Below are 21,594 nucleotides of genomic sequence, written 5' to 3' on the forward strand. Positions count from 1 at the left end.
TTTACTATTACTGTTGATATGTGCCCTAATTGTACTTCCCCAACCCCCTGCCTTCTCCATATCAACCTGTACCCTGATCAGGAATTTTAAATGGGAGACAAAGGAAATGTTGAGAAAAGTTCAACAACTTTTTAAACACAAAGAAACGTCATCTCCCTCCCTTGTAAGGAAATGTTGCCTGCCATTATTTGGATACTCCGAAGGTTAATACTGTGTTGTGATATTTGGGGTGGGATCAACATTTGTAGAATGAGAATAACTCTAATCTCTTTAATAAAACGTTTATATTGAGTACAGTGTGAAGACCCACGTAGAGTAGGTTCTTCACCTGTGACCCTCGGGTCGGTGCAGTAGACTGGCCCAGTTTTCAGGTGTCTTAGCGTTCACCTTGGAAGAAACGCTGCCTGAAAAAGCAAAAGCATTATAAGAAACTAAATATAATGTATTAAACTGCAACTCTCCTCCCCCAAAGGGCTGTGGATGCTGGGGGTCAATTGGAGTTTTCAGGACTCCGATCGATAGATTTTTGTTGGGTAAGGGTATCAAGGGATATGGAGCAAAGGCAGGTAAATGGGGTTGAGGTACAGATCAGCAATGATCTAATTGAATGGCGGAACAGGCTCGAGGGACTTTTTTTTATTCGTTTATGGGATGTGGGCATTGCTGGAAAGGCCAGTATTTATTGCCCATCCCTAGTTGCCCTTGAGAAGGTGGTGGTGGTGAGCCACCTTCTTGAACCGCTACAGTCCATGTGGTGAAGGTACTCCCACAGTGCTGTTAGGGAGGGAGTTCCAGGATTTTGACCCAGCGATGATGAAGGATCGGCGATATACTTCTAAGTCAGGATGGTGTGTGACTTGGAGGGAAACTGGAGGTGGTGCTGTTCCCATGCGCCTGCTGCCCTTGTCCTTCTAGGTGGAAGAGGTCACAGGTTTGGGAGGTGCTGCCGAAGAAGCCTTGGCGAGTTGCTGCAGTGCATCTTGTAGATGGTACACACTGTAGCCACGGTACACCGGTGATGGAGGGAGTGAATGTTTAAGGTGGTAGATGGGGTGCCAATCAAGCGGGCTGCTTTGTCCTGGATGGTGTTGACCATCTTGAGTGTTGTTGGAGCTGCACTCATCCAGACAAGTGGAGAGTATGCCATCACACTCCTTACTTGTGCCTTGTAGATGGTGGAAAGGCTTTGGGGAGTCAGGAGGTGAGACACTTGCCGCAGAATACTTAACCTCTGACCTGCTTTTGTTGCCACAGTATTTATGTGGCTGGACCAGTTAAGTTTCTGGTCAATGGTGACCCCCCAGGATGTTGATGGTGGGGAATTCGGTGATGGTAATGCCATTGAATGTCAAGGGGCGGTGGTTAGACTCTCGCTTGTTGGAGATAGTCATTGCCTGGCACTTCTGTGGCGCGAATGTTACCTGCCACTTATCAGCCCAAGCCTGAACGTCGTCCAGGTCTTGTTGCATGTGGGCATGGACTACTTCATTATCTGAGGAGTTGTGAATGGCACTGAACACTGTGCAGTCATCAGCAAACATCCCCACTTTTGACCTTATGTTGGAGGGAAGGTCATTGATTAAGCAGCTGAAGCTAGTTGTTTAATGGTCCACCACCATTCACGACTGGATGTGGCAGGACTGCAGAGCTTTATCTGATCCGTTGATTGTGGGATCGCTTAGCCCTGTCTATAGCATACTGCTTCCGCTTTTTAGCATGCATGTAGTCCTATGTTGCAGCTTCTCCAGGTTGGCACCTCATTTTTAGGTATGCCTGGTGCTGCTCCTGGCATGCTCTTCTACACTCCTTATTGAACGAGGGTTAGTCCCCTGGCTTGATGGTAATGGTAGAGTGAGGGATATGCTGGGCCATGAGGTTACAGATTGTGGTGGAATACAATTCTGCTGCTGCTGATGACCCACAGCGCCTCATGGACTGGGCCAGCTCGGTCAGTAGTGGTGCTACCGAGCCACTCTTAGTGATGGACATTGAAGTCCCCCACCCAGAGTACAGAGTGCCCTTGCTGCTCTCAGTGCTTCTTCCAAGTGGTGTTCAACATGGAGGAGTACTGATTCATCAGCTGAGGGAGAGCTGTAGGTGGTAATCAGCAGGAGGTTTCCTTGCCCATGTTTAACCTGAAGCCATGAGACTTCATGGGGTCCGGAGTCAATGTTGAGGACTCCCAAGCCCACTCCTTCCCGACTGTATACCACTGTGCTGCCACCCCTGGTGGGTCTGTCCTGCCGGTGGGCAGGACATACCCAGGGATGGTGATGGAGGTGTTTGGGACATTGGCTGAAAGGTATGATTCTGTGAGTATGACTATGTCAGGCTGTTGCTTGACGAGTCTGTGGGACAGCTCTCCCAATTTTGGCACAAGTCTCCAGATGTTTGTGAGGAGGACTTTGCAGGGTTGACTGGGCTGGGTGTGTCGTAGCCGAGGTCGATGCCAGGTGGTCTGTCCGGTTTCATTCTTTTTATTGTTTTTCCTAGCGGTTTGTTACAACTGAGTGGCTTGCTAGGCCATTTCAGAGGGCAGTTAAGAGTCAACCACATTGCTGTGGGTCTGGAGTCACATATAGGTCAGATCAGGTAAGGATGGCAGATTTCCTTCCCTAAAGGACATTAGTGAACCAGATGGGCCTACTCCTGTTCCTAATCTTGACATTAGATCCATTTCAACTTTTCACGGCCATTGTGTCAATTAAATTGGTTAGTAATTTCAATTGCTGTTTAAAAGTGCATTCATCTTAACAAAAAAATAAATTAATGTGTTTTTTTAATTGTAGGTGCTTTGGACACCTGAAGTATTACCGAATGGAGTGAGGTTTTCAATGACGAGCGCTGATGGTGAAGAGGGGTATCCTGGGGAGCTGAAAGTCTGGGTGACGTACATTCTGGAGGGAGAAGAACTGGCCATTAATTACAAAGCCCAGACTACCAAAACCACTCCAATAAACCTGACCAACCATTCCTACTTCAATCTAGCAGGGCATGTAAGATCAATTGTTTTAACAAGTTAAAAGCTATAGATAGATCTACCCGCTGTTTTAATACTGGAGTGAAGATAAACTCAAAGATGCTTTTAATAAGTCAGACCTTTCATCCATAAGCCATTGAGTTTCCCTCACCACTTGTCCATCTGTTTGGATTGACCTGAATCATAGGCCCCAATATTTACAGTGAGGAAGCATGGTGGGGGTGGGGGGAGACCTGGAAATCCCAGGGACGTGGAAATCCTGCCAAATTTAACAGCAGGGCCTCATTATCATTTTCTTCTTCCTTTTCCTGCCTGGCAGCTGGCCAGATTGACCGCCTGGCCGGTCGGGAAAGCCAGCATCTATTGGGGACGGTCTCTGGCAATCGGAAGAGATCGGGGCTTGGTGGGGGTCTTTTCCCACTGGTAAGACACCAAGGTTGTGTAATATTACCAAAGTAACTGACTCTCATTCAACCATCAGACATTTGTTAGAGCTTGGCAATCAGGAGGGAGGGAAAGATCAGAGCACGGGATTAGAGCTTGTTGGGTTGGGAGGAGGGTCAGAGCCCAACAATAGTGAGGAAAGGAGGGAAAGATTGGGGATTTGGCAGATCGCAGCAGTGAGGAGAAGCATGGGGGGAGCACTCAAAGATCCTGCTAAAAAGGCCCTATTCAGCCTGTGCCTCACAACCAACCTGACGACTCCCAGTGATTCAGAGACACAGAGGCCTAGAAATTCAGTTGTTAGCGCCTAATGAGTCCGAAATGTGGGGCGTTACCCAATGTTCGGGCGGGCGCAATGAAGATAGCGACACCTCCCATATTGACTATACATTTAATGCCTGCGCTAACTGTTAGCGTGCGCCCGCGTGCGCAGGCAGATCATGACGTCATTTCAGTGTGCAACGCCTTTTTGGCGCCCCTGACCGGATATTCGGTGGCGCCCGGAACCTTTCCGCCTAGCGCTATTAGTGACATTTCGATGGAACGTTACCAGGCCCTTCTCGGAGTCGGGGGGCGCTATTTAAAGGGGACAGCTCTAGTATAAAAGCTGCAGCCACTTGGCCTGTTCATTGTGATCGTTGCTGAAGAGAGTTGGTGAGCTACTGTGGAGCAGATTTTTTTGGATTTAGCCTTCGAATACTTGGGACCTTCAGACCTGTCCGGAGCAGTTGGAGCGCTACACTTAACAGCATTTTGCCCGACTGGCATCGGAATGGGAGCTGCTTTGGAGGGCCACGTCCTCATGGCCGGACACTTTGAAGGGGCACAGAGACGGCGGGAGAGAGGGCCGGGATTGGCCAGAAGGAGGAGGGGCAATGGAGGTCGGCCAATCCGAGGGTACGCTGCGAGGGTATTCAGGCAGCAGGTGTCATACCTTGCCATGTCGGAGGAGCAGTGTGTTCGAAGGCTCCGATTCGGTAAGGAGGTTGTAACTGAGCTGTGCCACCTGCTTGCTGAGGATCTGCAGCCGTGTCTACGGTGCAGGACCTCTCTGTCGGTGGCCATCAAAGTGACTGTTGCCCTCAATTTCTATGCCAGCGGATCCTTTCAGACATTGCGAAATATCTCTCAGTTTGCAGTGCATTGTTGCATCCGGCAAGTGACAGCTGCCCTTTATAGAAGAAGGCGTCAATTCATCACCTTCCCTCTGACCCTGGAGAAGCAGGCGGAGCGCGCGCAGGGCTTCGCTGCTATTGCGGACTTCCCCATGGTGCAGGGGGCGATTGATTGCACACACGTGGCTTTGCGGGCGCCATTAATGAATCCTGAGGACTTCCGCAACCGCAAGGGGTTCCACTCCCTCAATGTGCAGCTGGTCTGTGACCACCGCCAAATGATCATGGCAGTCAACGCCCAATTCCCAGGGAGCAGCCACGATGCGTTCACCCTGCGGCAGACCTCAGTTTGTGACCTTTTTGAGGGGCCGGCTCACCCACGAGGCTGGCTTCTTGGGGACAAGAGCTATCCTCTCTGCCCATGGCTCATGACACCACTCCGTTTGGCCGCCACCCCAGCAGAAGAGCTGTACAACAGCAGCCATCAGGCGACCAGGAACATTGTGGAGCACACTATTGGTGTGCTCAAACAGCGTTTCCGCTGTCTTGACCATTCGGGGGGAGCCCTGCAGTACTTGCCGGAGCAAGTGGGTCACATCGTCGTCGTCTGCTGCATGCTCCACAACTTGGCCATTCGACGCACCCAGCCAATGCCAGCTGTCCCTCAAGGTCCAACAGAGCAGGCGGACGAGGAGGAGGAGGACGAGCAGGTGGACGAGGAGGAGGAGCATGAGGAGGAGGAGGAAGATGGGAGGGCTCCTGAAAGTGGAAGGGCCATCCGTCAGAGGCTCGTCAGGACTCGGTTCGAGGCCCCTCTGACGGAATGGTGGGTGTCATTCGTCCTGCGCGCTTCGGATCTTTCAAAGCCTCTGATGGCCAGCATGACTGTAAATAGTAACATTTACCATTGCAAATTAAAACCTTTATTGTCAAAAAAGTCCTTCCTTCCAGCATAACAACGTCATGTCAACAGAAACCATAACTAACAAGATAACAGTTAACTCTTCGGCAAAGCCGCAAAACTAAACAAACCATTTCCAACAATCACAACAAGGTGAGGGAGTCCTTGAATTTGGCCAAAGAAACGTCTCAGCACCTCCCTCTACTGCTGGCCCCTTGATGGAGAACGACTTCTCTTTCGCGGTCGGCCCCTTCCCTCCCTGCTGCTCCTACGTAATTGAACCCCAGTGGCGGGGTCAAGGCTGGGGGACGCCTGCTGACTATGTGGAAGCGCAGAAGCCCCTGAGGGACGGCCTGGACGAACTCTGGTCTTGGAGGGTGCGGAGGCTGGCTGCTTGATCTGGGCATGGCTGGAAGCAGTGTGCCCTGCAGGTGGTGGCAGCTGCACTGCAGACGTATCAGCGGTGGCATGAGCAATGGTCACCTGCCGAGAGAGGACACCTGCACCATGGTCGGACGACACACTGGCTCTCTGAGGGGACCGGTTCGGCTCAACCACCACAATGGACTGCTCCACTGATTCCTGGCCTCGTATGGTACTGGAAGGGCCCGGGGTGATCCTAGCTGATGCAGATAGGGTGGCTGTAGTGAGAGTTCGCGTTGCCTCAATCTGGGTGTGGACGAGGCCAGCAAGTGACTGCGTGGCAGCAGTGAGGACCTGTGTGGCAGGTGCCAGTGCTTCGGAGAAGCCCTGGACAGTTCTTTCCATTGCTTCGGACAAGGCTGGAGCAGTGGGTTTCACTGCCTCGGACAAGCCCTGGACAGATCTTTCCAGGGATTGTCCGAAGCTCTGAACAGTCCTTTCCATAGCAGCCTCGAAGCCCTGGACAGTCCTCTCCATTGCTGCCCCGAAGCCCTGGACAGTCCTCTCCATTGCTGCTCCAAAGTCCAGCACACACTCTGCCAGTGTTTCTATCGACTGAGGCATCCTCCCCACTGCAGCCATCAGCTCAGTGTGCCTGAGCCGGGCCTGGGTGCTCATTTCAGCCAGGCTACGCACCTCCTCTGCACTCTGTGCAGCAGTCATCGCTCCCTGCCTTGCCCTCCGGGGAGCCGGTGGCCGAACTTTCCTACCCCCCTCGCGTTGCTGCAGGCCGCTTGTTCCGGCAACTGGCTCATCATCAGACCACCCCCCCCCCCCCTCCCCTCCAGGGAACTACTATCCCCAGTCTGCAGATGTGTAGGCTCCCCTGAGGCTGGAACGGATGCTCCGGCTTCCTCCTGATCCTCGCCTCTGGAGGCACTGGCACTGGCAGCTTCAGGGTGCAGATCCCGAGTTGGTGATGCAGCATCTGAAAGCAGGGAGGTCGAAGAGTGGCTTTAGCAAAAGGACAGGTTGGCGGCAAGGCATGCCAGATTGCGGCAAGGCTCTGACATGGCTGCACACTGAGAAAGCATGCTGGCGGGGGGACCAAGTGGAAGGAGACAGCTGAAAAAGGTGAGAGCCTTACCCTCGCTGTCGACAATGGGGTCGGCAGCTGCAGTGGTAACAGGACCACTCAGACGTCCTCCAAGAACCTGGTGCACTCTCTCCTCGAGATCCGTGAGAGTGACCACTTGTGGAGATCCGCCACCGGTTCGAAGCTGGTCCTTGCGGATCGTCGCCAGCTTGGACTGCAGGGGAAAGAAGGGGAAGTTCTGTTACATGATGCCCTGAGTGATCATCTCATGCCCCCCATGGTGCAAGAGCCCTTACATGATGCCCTGAGTGATCATCTCATGCCCCCCATGGTGCAAGAGCCCTTACATGATGCCTTGAGTGATCATTTCATGCCCCCCATGGTGCAAGAGCCCTTACATGATGCCCTGAGTGATCATCTCATGCCCCCCATGGTGCAAGAGCCCTTACATGATGCCCTGAGTCAAATGTGCATGTGTGTGCCCAGAAAGGGCCATGAGTGCTTGCTGACAGATGGCCATTGGGGCATCATGGCTACAGGGTGCGCGAAGTCAGGTGCAGATGGAGGGAATCAGAAGTTTGCATAAACAACACTCACCCTAACGACCCGAGTGAGGTCGTTGAATTTCTTCCTGCACTGAACAGGGCTCCTGGTCGCCATGCTGCTGGAGTTGACCCTCTGACAAACATCCATCCAAACTCGGCGGTACTCCTTTTGATTCGGCCTCCTGCCATTGTCAGGATAGAGAACATCTCAACGGCGCTCCACTGCGGACACCAACTGCTCCAGAGCCTCCGTGCTGAAGCGCTCTGCTCTCTGCCTCACCTTCTCCATCTTGACCAAGTTTTTTGCGCCAGAGAAGGGCGAGCGCCGATTCTGAGGCCTACAGGGCGATGAGTGTGGAAGCTGAGGCTGACTGACCCACCCCTTTAAGAGCCGGCCGGCGCCTGGAAGTCTCGTGGTTATCGGTAATTGAGATCACCTGCGCTGCGCACGTCCGCGCCGATATTGGGTAGCGCCGGAAGTTTTGCGCCTTAGGAGGCCCGTGCAACGTCTGAATTCGCGCCTCAATCCCCTTTGGGGGCGATGCAACCCAACATCGCGCCAGGCGGCGATAAGTTTCGTCTGGCTATAAACTTTGCGCAGCGCCATTTCTAACGCCTCAAGCGGGGCTATACCCAATTTCTAGGCCAGAGTGTCCACAGCGCCTGGTCTGCACTCAAGGCCTCCATAATCAGTACCTGTGAAGAGACGCTCGGTCACTCGACCAGGAAACACCAAGACTGGTTCGACGAGAACGACTAGGAGATCCAGGAGCGCTAAAGCCGCAAGCGCAAGGCATTCCTGATCTGGAAACAGCAACCGAACTCGAGCAAGAAAGCAGCTCTACCAACGCCTGAAGGCCAAGGTCCAACAAAAAACTTGCGACCTAAAGAACAGATGGTGGGTGGAGAAAGCGCAGGAGATCCAGCAGCTAGCTGACAACCACAACGTGTGTGGATTCTTTAGCGCAGTCAAGATACCTACGGCCCAAGTACCCAAGGTCCTGCCCCACTGTGGGCCAAGAACGGAGAGGTACTCATCAACGACAGAGAGGCAGTCAGTGCCCGCTAGAAGGAGCACTTCGAAGATTTCCTTACCCGAGACTCTGTCTTTGACGCGAGTGTCCTCAACTCCATCCTGCAGCATGCTACCCGCCACAAGGCCTCGGGAGCCGATGGAATCCCCGCCGAGACGCTAAAACATGGCGGAGAAGCACTATTGGCGTGAATACATCAACTCATGTCTCTTATTTGGAAGGAGGAGAGCATGCCAGGGGATCTCAGACGCCGTAATCGTGACCATCTTCAAGAAAGGTGACAAGTCCGATTGTGATAATTACAGAGGAGTTTCCCTGCTGTCTGTCACAGGGAAAGTCATCGCAAGAATCCTCCTCAATCGCCTACTCCCAGTGGCTGAAGAGCTCCTCCCAGAGTCGCAATGCAGATTCCGCCCACTAAGGGGCATAATGGACATAATCTTCACCGCGCGTCAACTACAAGAGAAATGCAGGGAACAGCACCAACCGCTGCACATGGCCGCCTTTGACCTCACAAAGGCCTTCGACACCGTCAACCGTGAGGGATTATGGAGTGTCCTCCTCAAATTCGGCTGCCCTCAAAAGTTTGTCACCATCCTCCGTCTGCTTCACGACGACATGCAAGCCGTGATCCTGACCAACGAATCCACCACAGACCCAATTCATGTACGGACCGGGGTCAAGCAAGGCTGTGTCATCGCACCAATGCTCTTCTCAATCTTCCTGGCTGCAATGCTCCATCTCACCCTCAGTAAGCTCCCCGCTGGAGTGGAGCTAACCTATAGAACAAACAGGAAACTGTTCAACCTCCGTCGCCTCCAGTCCAGATCCACGGTCATCCCATCCTCTGTCATCGAATTACAGTATGCAGACGACGCTTGCATCGGCGCACACTCTGAGGCCGAACCCCAAACCATCGTCCGCACCTTCACCGAAGCGTACGAGAGCATGGGCCTTACACTAAACATCCATAAGATAAAGGTCCTCTACCAACCTGCCCCCGCCACACAGTACTGCCCCCCGATTATCAAAATCTATGACGAGGCCTTGGACAATGTGGACCACTTTCCATACCTCTGGAGCCTACTGTCAACAAGGGCAGACATCGATGACGAAGTCCAACACCGCCTTCAGTGTGCCAGTGCAGCCTTCGGTCATCTGAGGAAGTGTGTTTGAAGACCAGAACCTCAAACCCAGCACCAAGCTCACGATCTACAGAGCAGTAGTGATACCCGCCCTCCTGTGTGCTTCAGAGACATGGACCATGTACAGCAGGCACCTCAAAGCACTGGAGAGGTACCACCAACGCTGCCTCCGCAAGATCCTGCAAATCCATTGGCAGGATAGGCGCACCAACGTTTGTGTTCTCGCTCAAGCCAGTATCCCCAGCATCGAAGCTTTGACCACGCTCGATCAGCTCCGATGGACGGGCCTCATCGGCCACATGCCCAATACGGGACTCCCAAAACAAGCGCTCTACTGGGAGCTCCGACACAGCAAGCGAGCCCCAGGTGAGCAGAGGAAATGCTTCAAGGATGCCCTCAAAGCCTCCTTGAAAAAGTGCAACAACCTCACCGACACCTGGGAATCCTTGGCCCAAAGTGGAGGAGAAGCATCCGGAAAGGCGCCGAACACCTCGAGTCTCTTTGCTGGGAGCAAGCGGAAGCCAAGCGCAAGGAGCACACGTCAACCCAAGCACCCCACCCACCCGCCCCTTCAACCACCGTCTGCCCCACCTGTGACAGAGACTGTAGGTCCCGCATTGGACTCATCAGTCACCTAAGAACTCATTTTTAGTGTGGAAGCAAGTCATCCTCGGTTCCCAGGGACTGCCGAAGAAGCAGAAGATTTAAATCAGGCTCCCACAATGCAGCTGGGAACCCAATTTAATATTGTGGGAGCCTGATATAAATTTAATAGCTGCCGGCCAGTTTTCCCAGGGCTCGGGATACCTGGCAGTGAAATGGAGATGGGAAATGAAGCTGACTCCAGCAGGCAAGTGCTTTTTAGAGCACTCCTTTGTGGGCCAGGAGGAGCAGGCGTGCTCCCCCCTGACACCTCCTCACTGCTGCGATCTGCCAAATCCCCAATCTTTCCCTCACCATTGCTGGGCTCTGACCCTCCTCCCACCCCCACCAGGCTTAGTCAAAGAGATAGGTTTTAAGGAGTGTCTTAAAGGAGGAGAGTGAGATGGAAGGCTGGAGAGGTTTAGAGAGGGAATTCTGGAGCTTAGTGCCTGGATAGCTGAAGGCACGGCTGCCAAAGGTGGGATGAAGGAAGTCAGGGATGCGCAAGAGGCCAGAATTGGAGGAACGCAGAGTTCTCGGAGGGCTGTAGGGCTGGACGAGGTTCCAGAGATAGGGAACGGCGAGGCCATGGAGGGATTTGAATACCAGGATGAGATATAATGCTGCCAGTGTTGAGGAAGCAGTCCTAATATTTGCATTTTCACCTCTTCTGCCCCCTTTCCTCTTTCCATTTAGGGAACCCCTAACATCTATGACCATGAGGTTTCTATAGAAGCAAAGAGCTATCTGCCAGTCGATGAGACGTCAGTTCCAACTGGTAAGAATATACACGTTATTTTGTTTATCGTTCAGTCCCTATATGGGGAATTATCAAGGGGCAGAAAAGTGGGAACGCTGAAAATGTATTAATTGAATGAAACTGGCGAGATGTAACCACCCAAACTTAGCATAATTTGGCTGTTTCTTTTGCTTACTAAACACGTATTTGTTAAACAAATATTCCACCATCTTGTTGCCTCTGTCACGTAGGATTACCAGAATGTTACCAGAATGACACCAGGGATGGGAAACTAAGATTACACAGGATACACGGCACAGAAACAGGCCATTCGGCCCAACCAGTCCATGCTGATGTTTACGCTCCACTCCAGCCTCCTCCCGTCTTTCCTCATCTAACTATCAGCATAACCCTCTATTCCCTTCTCCCTCATATGCTTATCTAGCCTCCCCTTAAATGCATCTATACTATTTGCCTCAGTTACTCGCTGTTCCACATTCTCACCACTCCTTGGGTAAAGAAGTTTCTTCTGAATTCCCTATTGGATTTCTTGGTGACTATCTTATATTGATGGCCTCTAGTTATGCTCCTCCCGACAAGTGGAAACACTCTCTCTGAATCTACTCTATCAAAACCTTTCATAATTTTAAAGACCTCTATTAGGTCACCCCTCAGCCTTCTCTTTTCAGGAGAAAAGCGACCCAGCCTGTTCATCCTTTCCTGATATGTATACCCTCGCATTTATGGTATCATCCTTGTAAATCTTCTCTGCACCCTCTCCAGTGCCTCTATATCCTTTTTATAATATGGTGACCAGAATTGTACACAGTAATCCAAGTGTGATCTAACCAAGGTTCGATACAAGCTTAGCATAACTTCCCTACTTTTCAATTCTATCCCTCTAGCAATAAACCCTAGTGCTTGGTTTGCTTTTTTTATGGCCTTGTTAACCTGTGTCGCTACTTTTAGTGATTTGTATATTTGTACTCCTAGATCCCTTTGCTCCTCTACTCCACCTAGACTCACACCCTCCAAATAATAAGTGACCTCCCTATTCCTCCTACCAAAATGTAATCCCTCACATTTATCTGTGTTGAATTTCATTTGCCAATTATTTACCCATTCTGCAAGTTTATTTATGTCTTCCTGTGATTTGTTGCAGTCCTCCTCAGTATTAACTATCCCCCGCAATTTGGTGTCATCCGCAAATTTAGAAATTGTGTTTTTGATTCCTAAGTCTAAATCATTAATATAAATTGTGAACAACAATGGTCCCAGCACTGATTCTTGTGGAACACCACTACCCACCTTTTGCCACTGTGAGTAACTACCCTTTACCCCATCTCTCTGCTTTCTGTCTTGAAGCCAGCTAGCTATCCATTCTGCTACTTGTTCCCTGACTCTGCATTCTCTGACCTTATTCATTAGTCTATAGAAACATAGAAGATAGGAGCAGGAGTAGGCCATTCGGCCCCTTGAGCCTGCTCCGCCATTCAAGGAGATCATGGCTGATCATCCAAATTCAGTACCCTGTCCCCGCCTTCTCCCCATATCCCTTGATCCCTTTAGCCTTAAGAAATATATCCAACTCCTTCTTGAATATATTTAATGAACTGGCCTCCACCGCCCTCTGTGGCAGAGAATTCCACAGGTTCACCACTCTCTGGGTGAAGAAATTCCTCCTCATCTCAGTCCTAAATGGCCTACCCCTTATCCTTAGACTGTGACCCCTGGTTCTGGACTCCCCGGCCATCGGAAACATCCTTCCTGCATCTAGTCTGTCCAGGCCTGACAGAATTTTATAGGTTTCGATGAGATCCCCTCTCAATCTTCTAAACTCCAGTGAGTATAAGCCCAATCGACACAATCTCTCCTCATACGTCATTCCTGCCATCCCAGGTATCAGCCTGGTGAATCTTCGCTGCACTCCTTCCATGGCAAGAACATCCTTCCTCAGATAATGCGACCAAAACTGCACCCAATACTCAAGGTGCGGTCTCACCAAGGCCCTGTACAACTGCAGCAAGACATCCTTGTTCCTGTACTCGAACCCTCTTGCTACGAAGGCCAACATACCATTTGCCTTCTTAACCGCCTGCTGCACCTGCATGCTTGCCTTCAGCGACTGGTGCACAAGAACACCCAGGTCTCTTTGCACTTCCCCTTCTCCCAATCTATTGCCATTCAAATAATAGTCTGCCTTCCTGTTTTTGCCACCAAAGTGGATAACCTCACATTTATCCACATTATAGTGCATTTGCCATGTTTCTGCCCTGTTGTGTCTCAAGGGGTTTTATACCCATACCTATATAACAATTAAGAAGGACTCCGGGGTGGAGAGTTTAGTTAACGGCCATTTTATTTACAATGTGCTTCTTCACTCAATGCACTACATTTCCCATAGTGCATTGCAAATCACCACTACGGTATCCCATGTGGGACAATTCTAATACACATTCAAAATACACAACATATTTCCTCCCCCTTAAAATAGAATGTCCACAAAACAGAATAACTGAAAATGACTATAACTTTGGAAGAGAGGGTAGACTGCCTCTACATTCCGCTAACCCTGGGGATTATTCTGCCCCATGCACACAGGTTAGCACTAACTGTAACTAAGGCGCTCTGGAGGCTGCCTTTCTCTTTGGGGGTAACACCTAGTCTCAGGCGCAGGCTCTGGCTGGCTCTCCCGTGACCCTGCAGGCGTGGCTTCCTCCCTCGATGGCACAAGAGTGGATGGTGCCACTGTCTCAGGGTCGGACGACCAGTCCCTGCTGGAGCCCCCAGCAGGTCCTTGATCCTCTGTTTCTTGGGTTACCTGTGGCGACTGTCTTGGCAGTAACTGGTCTACATGCCGTCTCCATGTTCGGTCGTCTCCGGTGCGGACTCGGTATGAAACGGGACCCGTCTTTTGAATGACCGTAGCCGGGACCCACCGCTCCGGGGTGGTGCAGTTACGCGCGAGGACTTTGTCCCCCACCACAAAGTGTCGTTCTTTGGACCTCTGAGCTCGTCTGCTGACTTGATCCTGCTGATTGGTGTGCACCACTGCTTCTGTGGACGTTGGCCTCAGCAGGTCAAGGCGTGTCCGTAGCTGCCTTCCCATGAGTAGGTAAGCAGGAGATGCTCCAGTCGTAGCATGAGGCGTGTTTCGGTATTTCAGCAAGAAAGCATTCAGGCGCTGCTTTAGAGGAGCATCACTTCTTGCAGCTTTCAACACGTGTTTCAGTGTTCTGACAAATCTCTCCGCCAATCCATTCGTGGATGGATGATAAGGCGTGGAGAACGTGTGCTGGATTCCATTGCTCTTGAGAAACTCCTCCATCTCCTGGGATGTGAACTGTGTTCCATTGTCAGTTACGATCTGCTCCGGCAGACCAAATCGCCCGAACACCTCTCTCAGGGTCTTGATGGTTTTCTCCGTAGTGGTAGTGGACATTACTGCAACCTCTGGCCATTTGGAATGGGAGTCCACCGCGACCAGGAACATCGCTCCTTCCACTGGTCCCGCGAAGTCCAGATGGATCCGTTGCCACGGTGTCACCGGCCATTCCCATGGATGCAGTGGCGCTGCTCTTGGCGTATCCCTGGTTGTCTCGCATGATGGGCATGATTTCGCTTCAACTTCAATTTCATGATCCAGACCGGGCCACCAGAAGTAGCTTCGTGCCAGCTCCTTCATCCGGACAATACCACAATGTCCTGAGTGCAGCTCGTTGAGGACATGTTTCCGCAGCTTTGGTGGTATGATCACTCGCATGCCCCAAAGGAGGCATCCTGACGTGACAGACAACTCCTTCCCTCTTGACAGGTAAGGTAGGAGCTCAGGTGGTGCGTCTGACACCCGTGATCCGTCTCCTCGCATCACCCGATCCAGCACCTTGGATAGCGTAGGGTCCACTTTCTTGACCTGCCAGGCCGTGACGGGCATTGCTCACCATGTCAAAGTAGAAAATCTTCTGCTCACAGCCTTCAGAGGGCACAGGCAGCGGAAGTCTTGACAATCCGTCCGCATTGCCATGTGCTGCTGACCTCCGGTATTTGATGTTGTAATTGTGAGCGCTTAACATCAGCGCCCGGCGCTGCATCCTGCACGCTGCCAGGGAGGGTATTCCTGTGTGTGGACCAAAGATCGATGTCAGAGGACGATGATTCGTCAGCAAGATGAATTTCCTTCAGAACAAGTAATGATGGAACTTTTTGATTCCAAAGATGATGCCCAAAGCCTCTTTTTCGATCTGCGGGTATTTCACCTCTGCCTTGCTCAGGGACCTTGATGCGAATGCGATCGGCTTCTCTTCGCCTGAGGGAAAGATGTAGGACACGACCGCGCCGACGCCATAAGGCGACGCGTCACAGGCTAGCTGAATCTGCAACGACGGGTCAAAGTGCGTCAACACACTGGGGTCAGTCAAAGCTGCTTTGGCTTTCTTGAATGCAGCTTCGCACTCCTTCGTCCACGCCCAGGCCTTGCCCTGACACAGCAACTCATGTAATGGCTTTAACAGTGATGCCAGCTGTGGAATAAACTTTCCGTAATAGTTCAGGAGACCTAAGAATGACCGCAGCTGGCCGACATTTGTAGGTGCAGGAGCGCCGGCAATGACTTTCACTTTCGACGGTGCTGTGTGTAGGCCGTCCGCGTCGATGACATGGCCTAGGTACTCTACTGATGGCTTGAAAAATTTGCATTTGTCCTTGCGAACGCGTAAGCCATATTCTTCAAGTCTTCCCAGTGTCTTCGTCAGGTTCTGCAGATGCTCGTTGTCGTCCTTTCCTGTGACAAGGATATCGTCGAGATAACATTGTACCCCTGGAATGCCGCTTAAGATCTGGTCCATAGCCCGCTGAAACAATGCTGGTGCTGACGTTATACCAAAGGGTAGGCGGCAGTACCTGTAGAGGCCCTTGTGGGTGGTGATGGTGAGGTACTTCTGTGAGTCCTCTTCTACATGCATCTGCAAGTAGACTTGGCATAGATCAATCTTGCTAAACTTCTGACCGCCTGCTAGACCCGCGAAAAGATCTTCAATGATGGGGAGGAGGTACTGTTCAGCTGAGAGCACAGGATTCACTGTTACTTTGAAATCTCCACATAAGCGAACCGCGCCGTCACTCTTCATCACTGGTACCACAGGCGTGGCCCACTCACTGTGCGAAACCGGCACCAGGACCCCTATCTTGACCAGATGCTCCAGGTCAGCCTCCACCTTTGGTCTGAGGGTTTAGGGAACATTCCTGACTTTCAGGAATCGTGGCTGGCTGTCAGGCTTCACCTTGAGTTTGACCGTAATCCCCTTCATACTCCCCAATTCTCCGTCAAAGACAGCCGCATGCTTTGTCAACACTGCCGCTAGCCCCGCCTCTTCGACTGACACCGCATTCACTTTTTTCCAATCCAGATGAATTTTCTCCAACCATGGCCTGCCCATCAGGGATGGATAGTCACCCTTGACCACGTAAACTGGCAGCATCACGGTTTGTCCATTTAAGCTCCACCTTGACCTCCGTCTTACCCAGCATTGGGACTGTTTCCCCAGTGTAGGTCTTTAAGATGAGCTTGGCCGGCGTCAGTGATAGGTGGTTCAGTTTTTCTTTGAGTAGCTTCTCTGAAATCAAGGAGACAGCGGCCCCTGTATCCAGCTCCATTTTGACCGGTATTCCCTCTAGTAGCGGAGTGACTCCATAGCCTGATGAGCCTCCATTCACCGTTAACACATGGAGATTCAGCTCCCCATCAGAGTCTGTGTCACTGTCTTCCTGTTCTTCTTTCACCGTGTGTAGGTTTTTCTTTTTAGAACGCCAGTTGGATGTGTTTCCTTGTTTGTTTTTGTGTGTCTCTGTGTAGGATTGTTTGCTTTGCTCTTTACACACACGTTCAATGTGTCCTTTCTTTTCACATTTCCGACAGGTCCGGTCTTTACACCAGCAGTCAGATGGCCGATGACCTGACCTTCCACATCTGTAACACTCTCTGGCGCCCCTTGCATGCTTATCTGGTGTAGCTGCTACCCTGTGCACTCTTGTTGCAGCCCCCAACAGCTGTGCATCTTTAGCTGCTAACTCCATAGACACAGTGAGCTCCACTGTTGATTTAAGTGTCAGTTTGTCAGTCGTGAGCAAGCGCTTCTGTGTTGCTTCACATCTTAATCCACACACAAACCTATCACGGACAGTGTCATTTAGAGTTTCACCAAACTCACAATGCTCAGTTAGCTTCTTTAGCACAGCAACATATTCGGCTATGGACTCACCCTCCCCTTGGTTTCGTTTGTGAAACCTGAACCTCTCGGCAATCAGCAGCGGCTTGGGTGTGAAATGTGTTTCCAAAACTTCCACAATCTGATCATATGTCTTAGCGCCGGGCTTATCCGGGTGCATCAAACTCCGTAACAAGCCAAATGTTTTTGCTCCGATCACACTGAGGAACGTCGCCACTTTCACGTCATCTTTAATGCCATTTGCAGTCACGAAAAATCCGAAACGCTCTGTATAAGCACTCCATTGCTCCGCCGTTTCATCAAATGGTCCAAACGCTCCGGTTAACATAGCCATTTTGTTATTTTTTTTCTTTACAGTCCTTTTCCTCCACTTCGTTTCACTGTATCGTTACTCACCCCCTTATTTGTGTAACACACGAACCGCCACCTTTACGAAGCGATTTCATCAGCACTAAACTGCGGCCGCGCCATTAAGAAAAGACAGGAACTTCTTACTTTAAACATCGCCGATTCCAGTGCAAAGTGATGCACAAGTCCGTCGTCCTCGTCACCAGTTTTGTTGTGTCTCAAGGGGTTTTATACCCTTACCTATATAACAATTATTAAGAAGGACTCCGGGGTGGAGAGTTTAGTTAACGGCCATTTTATTTACAATGTGCTTCTTCACTCAATGCACTACATTTCCCATAGTGCATTGCAAATCACCACTACGGTATCCCATGTGGGATAATTCTAATACACATTCAAAATACACAACATGCCCAATCACCCAACCTGTCCAAATCGTACTGGAGTTTCGCGACATCCTCCTCACAGCATACCCTCCCACCCAGCTTTGTGTCGTCTGCAAATTCGGAGATATTACATCCAATTCCCTCATCCAGATCATTAATATATATTGTGAACAGCTGGGGTCCTAGGACCGATCCTTGCGGTACCCCACTAGTCACTGCCTGCCACTCGGAAAACGACCCGTTTATTCCAACTCTTTGCTTTCTATCCGCCAACCAGTTCTCTATCGAAGTCAATACCTTGCCCCCAATCCCATGTGCCTTAATTTTGCATGCTAATCTTTTATGCGGGACCTTATCAAAAGCCTTCTGAAAGTCCAAATACACCACATCCACTGGTTCTCCCTTATCTATTTTACCAGTTACATCCTCAAAAAATTCCAGTAGCTTAGTCGAGCACGATTTACCTTTTGTAAATCCATGTTGACTTTGTCCGATCCTGTCACTGTTTCCAAGTGCTCTGCTATTACATCTTTTATAATGGACTCTAGCATTTTCCCCACTACCGATGTCAGGCTTACCGGTCTATAATTCCCCGCTTTTTCTCTACCACCTTTTTTGAATAGTGGGGTAACATTAGCTACCCTCCAATCCATGGGTACTGTTCCAGAGTCTATCGAGTTCTGGAAGATGACCAGCAATGCATCTACTATTTCTCGGGCCACTTCCTTAAGTACCCTAGGATGTAGATTATCAGGCCCTGGGGATTTATCGGCCTTCAGTCCCATCAATTTTTCTAACACCATTTCCCTACAAATACTGAATTCTTTCAGTTCCACCCTTTCATCAGACCCTATGTTCCCCAGCATCTCTGGGAGGTTATTTGTGTCCTCCTTTGTGAAGACAGAACCAAAATATGTATTTAGTTGGTCTGCCATTTCTTTGTTCCCCATTATAAATTCCCGATTCTGACTGCAAGGGACCTACGCTTGACTTCACCAATCTTTTTCTCTTCACATATCTATAAAAGCTTTTACAGTCAGTTTTTATGTTCCCAGCCAGCTTACTCTCATATTCTATTTTCCCCTTCTTAATTAATCCCTTTGTCCTCCTTTGTTGAATCCTAAACTGCTCCCAATCCTCAGGATTATTGCTTTTTCTGGCCAATTTATATGTCCTCTCCTTGGATCTTATGCTATCCTTAATTTCCCTTGTTAGCCACGGTTGAGTCACCTTTTTTGTTTTATTTTTATGCCAAACTAGGATGAACAAATTCTGTAGTTCATCCATTCGGTCTTTGAATGTTTGCCATTGCCTATCCACCGTCAACCCTTTGAGTGACATTCCCCAATCAATCCTACCCAACTCACTCCTCAGACCATTGTAGTTTCCTTTATTTAAATTTAGGACCCTAGTCTCTGAGTCAACTACTTCATTCTCCATCTTAATGAAGAATTCGATCATATTATGATCGCTCCGACCCAAGGGGCCTCGTACAACAAGATTGCTAATTAATCCTTTCTCATTACATAATACCCAGTCTAAGATGGCCTGATCTCTGGTTGGTTCCTCGACATATTGTTCCAGGAAACCATCCCGTAAACACTCCAGGAATTCCTCCTCCACAGTATTGTTACTAATTTGGTTAGCCCAATCTATATGTAGATTAAAGTCACCCATGATGACTGCTGTGCCCTTATTGCACGCTTCTTTAATTTCCCTTTTAATGCCATCCCCAACCTCCGCCTTACTGTTTGGAGGTCTATGTACCACTCCCACTAACGTTTTCTGCCCCTTCGTATTTCTCAATTCTACCCATACAGATTCCACATCATCAGAGCTAATATCCTTCCTTACAATTGTGTTAATCCCTTCTTTAACCAGCAATGCTACCCCACCTCCCTTTCCTTTTTGCCTATCTTTCCTGAATATCGAATACCCCTGGATGTTGAGTTCCCAGCCTTGGCCATCCTTGAGCCACGTTTCCATAATCCCAACCAAATCATATTCGTTTACCTCTATTTGCATAGCCAATTCATCCACCTTATTTCGAATGCTCCTCGCATTAAGACACAAAGCCTTCAGGCTTGTTTTTTTAACGCTCTTAGACCTATTAGAATTATTATTTACCGTGGCCACGTTTGATTTAAACCGTTGATTTCTCTGACTGCCACTTTTGTTTTTCTCCTTCCTATCTTTTGCTTTTATCCTTGTTTCCCTTTCCTCTGTCTCCCTGCTCAGGTTCCCAACCCCCTGCCATTTCAGTTTAAACCCTCCCCCAGAGCACTAGCAAACACTCCCCCTAGGACATCGGTTCCAGCCCTGCCCAGGTGCAAACCATCCGGTTTGAACTGGTCCCACCTCTCCCAGAACCGGTTCCAATGTCCCAGGAACTTGAATCCCTCCCCATTGCACCATTCCTCTAGCCACGTATTCATCTGAACTATCCTTCTATTTCTACTCTGACTAGCATGTGGCACTGGTAGCAATCCTGAGATTACTACCTTTGAGGTCCTATTTTTTAATTTACCTCCTAACTCCCTATATTCCGCTTTTAGGACCTCATCCCGCTTTTTACCTATATCGTTGGTGCCTATATGCACCACGACAACTGGCTGTTCACCCTCCCCTTCCAAGATGTTCTGCAGCCGCTCTGAGACATGCTTGACCCTTGCACCAGGGAAGCAACACACCATCCTGGAGACTCATTTGCGACCGCAGAAACGCCTATCTATTCCCCTTGCAATAGAATCCCCTATTACTATAGCTCTACCCCTCTTTTTCCTCCCGTGCTGTGCAGCAGAGCCACCCCTGGTGCCAGGAAGTTGGCTGCTGCTGCTTTCCTCTGATAAGCCATCCCCTCCCAACAGCACTCAAAGTGGTGTATCTGGTTGAGAGGGGGATGTCCACAGGGGACCCCTGCACTACCTGCCTGCGACTAGTACTCTGCCTGTTGGTCACCCATTCCCTTTCTTCCTGTCCAACCTCTACCTGCGGTGTGTCCAACTCTGTAAATGTGCTATTCACGACGTCCCGAGCATCTAGATAAATCACATGTACTGCATTATCCTTTTCTAGTGTCTGTTACCTCTTCAAAAATTTCAATGAGGTTGGTCAAGCAAGACTTTTCCTTTTGAAATCCATGCTGACTATTCATTATTATATTTTTGGCTTGCAGATGTTCTATTTTCTCCTTTAGTAGGGATTCCATTATTTTTCCTACCACCGATGTTAAATTCCCTGGACATGTTCTATCTCCCTTCTTAAATACAGGTATTATGTTAGCTATCCGCCAGTCCTCTTGACTACACCTTTTCTAATGAATTATTAAATATGTGTAGTAATGCCTCTGCTATCTCTTCCCTAGATTCTTTTAAAATGTGTGGATGTAATCCATCCGGACCAGGGTTTTTTTTCCTCTTTGCGTTTGATTAGTTTATTTAATATATCCTCTCTTTATTTTAAATGCAGTTATTTCATTACTAATCCAATGTCATGTCCTGTTCTATCTCCCTGGTAAATACTGAGGCAAAATAATTATTTAATATTCATGCCATCTCTATCACTGCCTGTGGTATTATCCTGTCCATCCCTTCGTGGCCCTATTCCCATCTCCTTTTTTTATTGATGTGCCT

At 49.8% G+C, this 21,594-nt stretch overlaps 1 protein-coding gene across 1 annotated transcript in view; it reads left to right on the top strand.

Annotated features, from left to right (window-relative positions):
* The window catches only part of galm (galactose mutarotase), an 83,153-nt gene that overhangs the window by 38,532 nt on the left and 23,027 nt on the right, over positions 1–21,594 (top strand). Inside the window, exons 3-4 of the mRNA XM_085981909.1 lie at positions 2,790–2,996; positions 10,962–11,043. Coding sequence (XP_085838035.1) covers positions 2,790–2,996; positions 10,962–11,043 — 289 coding nt within the window. The remainder of the gene's footprint in view (positions 1–2,789; positions 2,997–10,961; positions 11,044–21,594) is intronic.

Source organism: Somniosus microcephalus, chromosome 3 (genome assembly GCF_052327205.1).
Source record: "Somniosus microcephalus isolate GS21.2 chromosome 3, FLI_Smic_1.0, whole genome shotgun sequence".
In the NCBI taxonomy this organism is placed as follows: domain Eukaryota; kingdom Metazoa; phylum Chordata; class Chondrichthyes; order Squaliformes; family Somniosidae; genus Somniosus; species Somniosus microcephalus.